A 12,071-nucleotide genomic window follows, 5' to 3' on the forward strand; every position below is an offset into this window, starting at 1 on the left:
AGATAGATAGATATGAGATAGATAGATAGATAGATATGAGATAGATAGATAGATAGATATGAGATAGATAGATAGATAGAGAGATAGATATGAGATAGATAGATAGATAGATAGATAGATAGATAGATAGATATGAGATAGATAGATATGAGATAGATAGATAGATAGATAGATAGATAGATATGAGATAGATAGATAGATATGAGATAGATAGATATGAGATAGATAGATAGATAGATAGATATGAGATAGATAGATAGATAGATAGATATGAGAGAGAGAGATGGATAGATAGATAGATAGATAGATAGATATGAGAGAGAGAGATGGATAGATAGATAGATAGATAGATAGATAGATAGATAGATAGTAAAGATGAGCGAGCATACTCGCTAAGGACAGTTGCTCGGTCGAGCATTGCCCTTAGCGAGTAGCTGCCCGCTCGGAAGAAAAGGTTCGTCTGCCGGCGCGGGGAAGCGGTGAGTTGCGGCAGTGAGCAGGGGGGAGAGAGAGATCTCCCCTCTGTTCCTCCCCGCTCTCCACCGCCGCTGGCAGCCGAACCTTTTCTTCCAAGCGGGCAGCTACTCGCTAAGGGCAATGCTCGATCGAATAATTGCCCTTAGGGAGTATGCTCGCTCATCTCTAATAGATAGATATGAGATAGATAGATCGATAGATAGATATGAGATAGATAGATAGATATGAGATAGATAGATAGATATGAGATAGATAGACAGATAGATAGATAGGAGATAGATATGAGGTAGATAGATAGATAGATAGATAGATAGATAGATAGATAGATAGATAGATAGATAGATAGATAGATAGATATGAGATAGATAGATATGAGATAGATATATAGATAGATAGATATGAGATAGATATGAGATGGATAGATAGATATGAGATAGATAGATAGATAGATAGATAGATAGATAGAAGATAGATATGAGATAGATAGATAGATAGATAGATAGATAGATAGATAGATAGATAGATAGATAGAAGATAGATATGAGATGGATAGATAGATATGAGATAGATAGATAGATATGAGATAGATAGATAGATAGATAGATAGATAGATAGATATGAGATAGATAGATATAAGATAGATATGAGATGGATAGATAGATTTGAGATAGATATGAGATGGATAGATAGATAGATCGATAGATATGACATAGATAGATAGATATAAGATAGATATGAGATGGATAGATAGATATGAGATAGATAGATAGATAGATATGAGATAGATAGATAGATAGATAGATAGATAGATAGATAGATAGATAGATAGATAGATAGATACATATAAGATAGATATGAGATGGATAGATAGATAGATAGATCGATCGATAGATATGACATAGATAGATAGATATAGGATAGATAGATAGATATAAGATAGATATGAGATGGATAGACAGATAGATAGATAGATAGATATGACATAGAGATAGATAGATAGATAGATATGAGATGGATAGATAGATATGAGATAGATAGATAGATAGATAGATATGAGATAGATAGATAGATAGATAGATAGATATGACATAGAGATAGATAGATATGAGATGGATAGATAGATATGAGATAGATAGATATAAGATGGATAGATAGATAGATAGATAGATATGAGGTAGATAGATAGAAGTCATAGATGAGAGAACTACAGATGCCAGGAGATACTACAGGCAGGTAGGCAGGTGCACTGCAGTTTCAGTAACACAGCGACATGAATATGCACTATATATTTGCCTTTTCCCAGGTAGTTGCATTGTTTGCACTTGTTATGCTAGGGGCTAGGATGGCTCTATACTATATTGTTTGTCCATAGTGACCTCTGCCCCCTGCTGCCACCGCGTCCAGCAAGGTATGCAGGCTTCTCTTGCGTCCGCTGTCAACTTGCTTGACCCTGACAACAAGCCTGGCGGCCGAGGAGGGAGTGACGGGGGTGGCGGCTGTAGGCAGGGCGGGCATTCACTGTGAAGTTGCTTCTTCTCGTGGAACAGGGCAAGCTCTCCAGAGCCAGAGATCCTCCACCCACCCGCAGACCAGGGGGAGCTGCGAGCCTGCTGCCCCAGCCCTGCAGGACACATCGTGCATTGGTCTCTTCCTGCTCCCCCCTGAGCGCCCCCTGCCCCCTCTGGGCGGCTATACAATCCTCAGCAGTGACCTGAGACTGTATAGCCAGCCCTTGCACCGGGTGACACTTCTCACACTTTCCTGTTTTTTGGGGTTTTTTTTTTTGCTTTTATATATTTTTGTTACTTTGTTTTAATTTTTTTGTGATTTTTTTTCAATTGCATCGTGTTAACCCCTTCCTCCCCTGGACAGCCTGCTCTCTGCACGCCACAGGTGCTTTGATTATCCCTACTTATCAGGAACTATCTGTGACATTGTGTGACAGCACATCATCATGACTGCAGAGAAGGAGAAGAAAAGGTAAGACCCCCTTCCTCCTTCTTCTTGATCCTAAATGTCACATCACCCCATGGGGTTCTGCTTTTGGTGTTTAGGTACTTCTTCAGCTTATTTGACTAGTCTGACCGTGAAGTTGCGGTCACAGTGTGTCTCTTACGTAGGTGGTGACGATAACGACCGATCTAATCGTATTATGGTGGACGTCGTTTTTTTATGATTTGCGTAAAAATCAGCCTTGGTCATTCATTTTCTGGAATTTTCCATAGAAAAATATAGACTTCATGGGAGAATTGTTCAGACCGTAGTCAAAAATCACTGCGTACGGTGTAGGACGTTATCGGATAGGTGGTGCAAAGATGTACTGCCCCACTAATCCGATCAGTGGTGGACTAGGACTGTCTGGAGTTCTGATTGTACATGGAGTTCATTTATAGACACCATTGAGTAACATGTAGTAACCCCAGCTGTAAGACATTCTGGTGTGTAGCAGAGCTGAGTTTGTTATAATACTCTGGCTTTAGGGCTAATAAGATCATGTAGCTTTAACTGTGCGAAATCACTGCTTAGGGTATCACAGCGTTTTGGAAATGACAAACTCAGCTCTGCTATGTACTGCAGATGAAGTAGTAGACGGAAGAAGTGTTCAAACTTTCTGCAGGATGCGTTATATGGATTGTACCAAGGGGAATGTAGAGATATAAAGTGCTATATAAAATGGTCTATACATATCAAATACTATGGATATATAGTGCTCTATAGATAATGTTCGATAAGTAATATACTGCTGATAATGCTCTCAATACAGTATATATGCACTATACATATTGTCCTATAGATAATAACGTGCTGGGTATAAAACACTATGGCCGATCATCATATGTAATATATGATTCACGTAATGTAGTATATGTAATAAAGATATAGTCCACTGTATATAATGTACTATATAACATGTCACTGTAGATAACAGGTAATATGCTATGCTCAATTACCATACCTACTATACTATATGTATATATATATATATATATGCATATATAATGCTCTGTATACAGTGCACTGTAGGTAACAGGTAATATGCTATGCTTAATTACCATACATGATATACTATATATATATATATATATATATATATATATATATATATATATATAATGCCCTATATACCGTGCACTGTAGATAACATGGATTATATATTATGTATAATACTCAATATGGCATGTATTGTAGATAATATAATGAGCCTTGCATAACACACTATTATATATGATCTACTATAAGTATATGTCACTTTATGCAATGCTATATAGTGTACTGTAGACAATAAAGAGAACATGCCAAGTATAATGCGCTATCGTTATTGCACTATAGATATCATAGACTATACATAATGCACTATACGTATATGTCACTACAGATGACAGACTATATATTATCTACAGTACACTATATGTAGTGTAGTGTATTATCTATATGCATTAGATATAGTACATTAGATAGTAGAATATATATATGTGTATATTAACAATTATACAGGGTACTGTAGATAATATAATGCGCCATGTGTAACACAGTATACCTATGAGCCACTGATATACTATACTATACACAATGCCATATAAGTATAGTATGCTATCTGTAGAATACTCTATATAAAGTGCCATGTATAATGCACTATACATATAATCCATTATATAATGCATTATCTATAGCACTCTATGCATAGTGTATTGTAGATAACATGGGCAGCAATGTTCTATGCAATACACAATGCATGTAGCACAATATACATACTGCACTATATATCAAATGCACTATATATAAAGTACTATGGGTAACAGGCTACATATAAAACACCCTGGTCAATGCAGCATGGAATGGAATGCACTATAATGTGCTATGCATAGTGCACCACACATATAATATGCCATATATACTATACGATATGGGTACTGCACTACACATATAAACTATATATAAAGCACCATATAGAAACAGAATGCTATAGAATATAAACTGCTATATACGTGCGTCACTATATACAAGACACACTATGACTAATGCAGGGCTGGTGGTACATATGTCTGCGGTATATAGCATTCCAGCTGTGTTGTGGCGCGGTCATGTGTCCCGCTATTAGATCCACCTGCCTCCTTCGGCCCTTTTGCTGATTTTTCGTTGCTGGTTTGTCTTGCAGAATAAACATTCTCGCCTCTCTGCCCAACAGAAATTTGAATTTTTACATCTTCATTTGTTTATCGCCTCTGAAATTGCGCCATTGAGTTATTGTGGGTGTCACGGGGCGTATAGACATGTAACATTATCCTGAGCTGCTGTCATCATTATTCATTATTATGTATTATGATATCTGGCTCTTGGTATTCACAAACATTCTACAGTATTTTATACATGTAGCAGAGTTGTGTTTGTCATGTGGCACACAATATTGGTTACTAGTTGATACTAGCTAGCACTTAGTTCAATGTATGTATCCACTAAAAGACACATACAGAGCCAAAGGGGGGAAATGGAGATAAGAAACTGGAAAGAAGAGTTGCTGTCCATGAATGGGCGAGTGTCTGTTCTCTGTTATCAGCAGGTGTTCAGAAGATGCTGGTTTGTTGCTTTGACCGCACTCATTTGTTTCTGTCAGGGGTGATAATTATCTGGTCGGACAAGTTCTTTCTTGATGGGGCTGATTCCACTCTGACAAGGATGGAAGAGGCCTGTGTGCGAGGGCGACGGACTAATATGTGGGAGACCCGTCGATAACGAGGGTGAGATGACAGAAGAGTGTCAATACCCCGCAGGCCTCTGTCACACGGCCATATTTGGGGCTGTGTGCTCTCCGATGAGAGTTGCGCCTGAATTGCGTGAGTTGTAGCCCAACTCTCATTGTAGTCTATGCACAGGGGTAGCTGAGCCAAGTTTGTAGCCTCATGTTATCTCTGCTTCATGCAGGACCACAAAGAAAGTTGCTACATTGTTGCAGTAGAGATGAATGTGTCATTTATCGCTTTGGGCTGTATAGTATGATACCTAGAAGGCCTCCGGGGCACTAGCGGTTTTGACATCCGTGTGAGATGGCCAGAATATGCACAGGGAAAGCACACATTTATTTGAATGGGTTAATTAAAATGAGTGATTTTTCTCAATGAACGGAATAATCACAGCGTGTTTTATTCTTGTTCAAGAATAGCTAATTATTTTCTATGGAAGCAGGAAATATCGTATGCCATGCAACTGCGAAGCGTTTTTCAAACCCTTTACTACTGGAATCACATGCGTTTTCTTTCCCGCATGTGAAAAATGATGAAAATATGATGCAAATTGTGCGTTTTTGTCTCAAAAACACATTGTAGATGAGGGAGAAAAAAAGAATGGCAGTGAAATCACAAGTGAAACGGTCAGTTATTCGCTGCCCTACATCGCACTCGCACGTGTAATTACAGTTTATGTCATTTTGGAGCGCGAGAAATGCACTGCCTACACTACGTTTGTGTGCGTTTTTGGTGCGTATGCACGTTTTTAACATCCAGGTTGCGCCCATATTCTTCTTTTTTCTTCACATGCGAAAAACAATGAATGAAGGCAAGAGGGCCCAATTCAGGTGACGTTCTTCCCACTGTCTCTTGGCAACATGCGTAAAAGACGCAGTAAATACGCACGCAACTGCGTATCTGCTGCATTTTTCAACAATCCCATAGACTTCAATGGGCAATTTCCATCTGTGATACAGAACAAAATAGCACATGTCGCAGGTTCCGGCACATTTTGTGCCCTCAGGGCATGTTTTTTTTGCGCATGGGACACATCCACGCCCCAATTTAAATGGCTTTTTAGCCTAATGTGTTCCAGATGTGTTCTTTTTGCAGCAGAGTTGCGCAGTGATTCTAAAATCCCGGTACATATTGTGCATTTGTGCACTCCCCATAGACTTCTATGGGGGCTTTTGGTGCGCAAATGTGCATAAAATGCCCGTGTGAAGCCGCCCTTGAGCTTTGCTATGTTCTCTACAGGTTTTCTGCACAATGTAGATTAAAATGACAAATTCAGCTCTGCTACTTGTAAAAGTTCGACAATGTGGACCAGAACAAAGCTGGATGAAACGGGTAACGCAATTCCGACATAAATTAAAGTAAAAAAAAACTCATATATCACGTATGATTTGCGTTCTGGCCTGCACTCGTATCTCAGCTTCTCGTATATGTTCTGCGTGAAGCAAAGCGCGTTTTGGCATTAATGGATGCGGTTTTGCATTTAGAACTAAAACTCAAGCACACTCAGATGTAGCAGAGCTGAGCTATGAAATGCAGCAAAGCAGATCATAACACCACAAGATGATGTCTGGTTTTACATAGTACTGCCTACCTAAACCTACGTAACTTATCACATCTCTCAAAAAACGTTAAAAATCTATATGACAAACCCAACTCTGCTACATCTAAAGATCAGTAGTGTCACTTTAGCTGCATTTTAGTCTTATTGGAATCGTTTTCTGATAAATACCTTAAAAGGGCGAACCCCGCAACCCCTGTAGTCATAATAAAGGAAGCGGACTATTGGGAGTCTTTCCTTTGGGGCAGTTTCTTTTGCAGAGACTGAAGTCTGCAGCAGGAAGACCAAGGCTGAGCAGTCCAATAGCTTATTTCCTTCCATTGAGACTTGCCAAGCCAAGTAAAAGTGCAGCTTGCCGCTCTCACAGCTAAGCCTGCTGTCTTGTCCTTCGCATTAGCACATAATACGCATTCTCAATCCTCTGATCTGGTGGTGCTGGGGGGCATGGAGGATTTAATCGCACTGTTTAAATATCAATTTGTTGTTGCCCACAGTAACAAAACATCAGCATTTATCAGTTGGCCTAGAAAGTAGTCACTTCATATGTTACTCAACAGCCTTGTTAACGCTTCTATTGCGTTATCCCTTGCAACAGTCTGCTTATCTAACCAGCCTCATCTCAACATGAGAACCTATTTTATCAGATGGCCACTGAAATCCCAAGCAATCAGCTGTGATCGCTGGAGGAAGCAGCCTGCAGCTGTATTTTTCTCCTACAGTGGCCACTACAGGATAAATGTTGTATTACATGACGCCTATTTAAATGCATACTTAATATAAAGACTGGGTGCTGCACTTTATAGACGGGGCTCCTGTGCTTGGTACCTTGAGTCTCATATGTCCTACTAGGCCTCTTCAGGACCAACCCTTTGCCATATGGAAGAGAAGATGTCACACTGTATTACTAGACAGATTCCAGTAGAATCTATGCAAAGTGAGCTGAGCTGAGCATACATGTGTAGTATGGGGGCCAGAAGAGACAGCTGTTGGATGAAGGAGCTGATAGCTCTTTATGGCAGTAAAAGGGGTGAGCGGTGCCACCCCCCCCCCCCTCTTCTTTGCAGAAGTGGCTTATAACAGCTTTTTAAGTACAAGTGCGCTACTATGGAGTAAAATCATCTTACTATTGCTTGAGTTAAGTAAAGTTCATTATTTAAAATTTGCACTGCCTCCACTTCCTTATGTCTTAAGTAAATCTGTCAGCTTGAAGACGCCGTCCAACCTGCAGGCATGATGTTATAGGGCGGGAGGAGCTGAGCAGATTGATATATAGTTATATTCATTTATATCTCTGCACATTCTGACCAGTCCTATCAGTGACTGACAGCCCTCCCAGCATGTCCAGTTATGCTCAAATAGCTGTCAGTCACTGATAGCTCCGCCCATTGGACTGTTCAGCTCAGAATGAGGTATAAATGAATAAAATACAAGTTATACTGAATCTTTCCCTATAAAATTATATATCAATCTGCTCAGCTCCTGCTCTATAACATCATGCCGGCAGTTTAGACAGCACGTTCGAGCTGATAGATCCCCTTTAAAGCAGGGAGGAAGGGGAGTATATGTAAGAGGGGTGAGCAGTGCCCCGTTCCCCCCTCCCCCATTACGGAAATATTACTATTATACTACTACACTATACTATGTATTATTATTCTACTTTGCTGTATTTTTATACTTTATTATACTATGTATTATATTACTATGCTATACTTTAATAGTAATATAATAATTTATATTATAGTGTAGTAGTATAAAAGTATATCGCATAGTAAGATAATAATACGTAGTATAATAATAGTATAATATAGTATTGTGTAGAAGTAAAGTATACTAATATTAATATAATAGTATAACATAGAAATACAATATATAGTATAGCGTTGTAGTATAATAATATATAGTATGGCGTAATAGTATAATACTACTACACTACTATATATTACTATTATACTACTACATTGTATTATGTACTATTATATTGCTATTATACTACTATGCTGTGCTATATATTATTATACTACTACACTACACTATTCTATATATTATATTTCTATGCTATACTTTTATACTACTACACTATATTATATATTATATTTCTATGTTATACTATTATATTAATACTAGTATACTATACTACACAATACTATATATTACTATTATACTACTACTATTTTTACTACTATACTATATATTACTATTATAGTACTATGGTATTGTACTATGTATTATTATACTACTACACTATACTATATATTACTATTATACTACTACTATTTTTACTACTATACTATATATTACTATTATAGTACTATGGTACTGTACTATGTATTATTATACTACTACACTATACTATATATTATTATATTACTATATTACTACTACACTATACTATATATTACTATTAGAGTACTACGGTACTATACTATGTATTATTATACTACTACACTATACTATATATTACTATTATAGTACTACGGTACTATACTATACTATGTATTATTATACTACTACACTATACTATATATTACTATTATAGTACTACGGTACTATACTATACTATGTATTATTATACTACTACACTATACTATATATTACTATTATAGTACTACGGTACTATACTATACTATGTATTATTATACTACTACACTATACTATATATTACTATTATAGTACTACGGTACTATACTATACTATGTATTATTATACTACTACACTATACTATATATTACTATTATAGTACTACGGTACTATACTATACTATATATTATTATACTACTACACTATACTATATATTACTATTATAGTACTACGGTACTATACTATACTATGTATTATTATACTACTACACTATACTATATATTACTATTATAGTACTACGGTACTATACTATACTATACTATACTACTACACTATACTGTGTACTATTATGATAATAGATATTTGTTTTCTGCAGCATTACTCCAGATAAAATCACTTTTAATGGAAGCTGCTTCATGACCCTGTGATTAATTTACATCCTTTTAAAAACTTGGATAGCAAAGATGGGAGAGTTCCAGCTGAACTGGATCCCAATATCAATGCTGGAGTCTCCAGGAACATAAACACGATGGACGAGATGTTGTAAATAGGAAATCTAATTATAAAACAATTTGATAGAATCTATCAGTATTTATTAGTTGGAGCAGAGCTTCATTTGTCGTTCATTCTTATGACCTGGCATTGTAGCGTTACAAAGTCAGCTCTGCTGCATCATATACATCTGAATGTTTAAAACATGAAAGGTGTGGTTTTTTTTGTTCGTCCTTGAATTGAAATGTTCCTTTTTTCAAGGAATGTGTTTACCAGTAGCTCACGTGTTTTGTCATACAGCAATTACATACACATGCAACTTGCCCAATTAGTACAGAACTTATTAGAAGCTTGAGATGTAATATGTACGGTATGATTTGATCTGTTAAAGACGTTGGCCCCCTTTCCAAATGTCCATTAGAATGGGGTGCCACACACTACATGGCAGATACCACATGACTATTAAAGGGGTTGTCCCGCGCCGAAACGGGTTTTTTTTTTTTAACCCCCCCCCCCCCCGTTCGGCGCGAGACAACCCCGATGCAGGGGTTAAAAAAACAACCTGCACAGCGCTTACCTGAATCCCGGCGGTCCGGCATCTTCATACTCACCTGCTGAAGATGGCCACCGGGATCCTCTGTCTCCGTGGAACGCAGGGCTTCTGTGCGGTCCATTGCCGATTCCAGCCTCCTGATTGGCTGGAATCGGCACGTGACGGGGCGGAGCTACACGGAGCCGGCATTCTGCACGAGCGGCCCCATAGAAGACTGCAGAAGACCCGGACTGCGCAAGCGCGGCTAATTTGGCCATCGGAGGCCGAAAATTAGTTGGCTCCATGGGAACGAGGACGCTAGCAACGGAGCAGGTAAGTATAAAACTTTTTATAACTTCTGTATGGCTCATAATTAATGCACAATGTACATTACAAAGTGCATTAATATGGCCATACAGAAGTGTATAGACCCACTTGCTGCCGCGGGACAACCCCTTTAATTCTATGGTCTTTCAGGCTAGGTGCACTCAGAATGGTATTTAACAGGGAGTAACACAAGGTCCTGCACCTGAGCAAGAAAAATGAGAAAAGCACATACAGAATGGGAGGAATTGGGCAGAACATGTGAAAAAGACTTGGGTATACTTATAGATCATAGACTGAACATGAGTCAACAATGTGATGCAGCAGCCAAAAAGGCAAACACAATTCTGAGATGTATTAAGAGAAGCATAGAGTCTAGATCACATGAGGTCATTATCCCCCTCTATTCTTCCTTAGTCAGACCTCATCTGGAATACTGTGGACAGCTCTGGGCACCCCACTTTAAAAAAGACATCAACAAAGTGAAGCAAGCTCAGAGAAGAGTTACCAGAATGATGAGTTGTCTACAAATCGTGTCCTATGAGGAACGGTTAAAGGATCTAGGAATGCCTAGCCTGCAAAAAAGAAGGCTGTGAGGGGACTTATAGGGGTTTTCCAGGGAAATACTATTGCTGACCTATCATCATTAGGTCATCAATAGTTGATCGTTAGGGGTCAGGCGGGCGCAGGCTGTTAGCAGCACAAATAAAGAGGCTGGAACGGAAGCCTCTGAGCCTACCTCTGAGTAGTAGCCGGCGCTTGTAACTGCAGGCACAGCTCTCATTGAAATCAATGTGAGACACAGATTATATATTAGACAGTGAAGGGGATGAATGAGTGGAACAGGTTACCATGGGAGGTGGTGAGTTCTCCTTCAATGGAAGTGTTCAAACAGAGGCTGGACAGACATCTATCTGAGATGATTTAGTGAATCCTGCACTGAGCAGGGGGTTGGACCCGATGACCCTGGAGGTCCCTTCCAACTCTACCATTCTATGAAACAAACATATTCGTGTTGAATCCTCAAAAAACTGATGTTTTTGTCATCTAGTCCAAGTTTTATTCGGACAGCACATGGACTGAAAAACCGCTAGAGTGCGTTAGCAGTAGAGGCTGCTGGTAGGGATACAAGCAGCACTTTGAAGTGCGCCCCCAAGTGTGGGAATGCTAGAGACTATATTATGGAGTGTGACAATATCACTTTCGCTGTTCTATACAGCAATGTGAAATCTGTCATTTGGCACGACTTACCATAATATCACAATTTGTTATCTCTGCTTTTATACTGGACTGCAGCTAAATCAACTACTGTGCCTTATCTAATCTGAGTCATTGCATTGCATAGAGAAGCTAAATGACTGATCTTGCAAAT

The 12,071-nt window shown here is 38.5% G+C and overlaps 1 protein-coding gene across 2 annotated transcripts in view; it reads left to right on the forward strand.

The window, feature by feature from the left end:
- Positions 1-2,011: 2,011 nt before the first annotated feature.
- EPAS1 (endothelial PAS domain protein 1) overlaps positions 2,012-12,071 on the forward strand; it is a 122,747-nt gene continuing 112,687 nt past the window's right edge. Inside the window, exon 1 of one of the 2 annotated variants that reach the window (XM_066595549.1) lies at positions 2,012-2,457. In XM_066595549.1, the coding sequence (XP_066451646.1) occupies positions 2,432-2,457 (26 nt within the window). In that variant the 5' untranslated portion in view covers positions 2,012-2,431. Of the gene's footprint in view, positions 2,458-5,195; positions 5,214-12,071 lie in introns of those variants that run through there. The other variant, XM_066595551.1, reaches the window with a different exon arrangement.

The sequence above is a fragment of the Eleutherodactylus coqui genome, chromosome 3 (genome assembly GCF_035609145.1).
Source record: "Eleutherodactylus coqui strain aEleCoq1 chromosome 3, aEleCoq1.hap1, whole genome shotgun sequence".
NCBI lineage: Eukaryota > Metazoa > Chordata > Amphibia > Anura > Eleutherodactylidae > Eleutherodactylus > Eleutherodactylus coqui.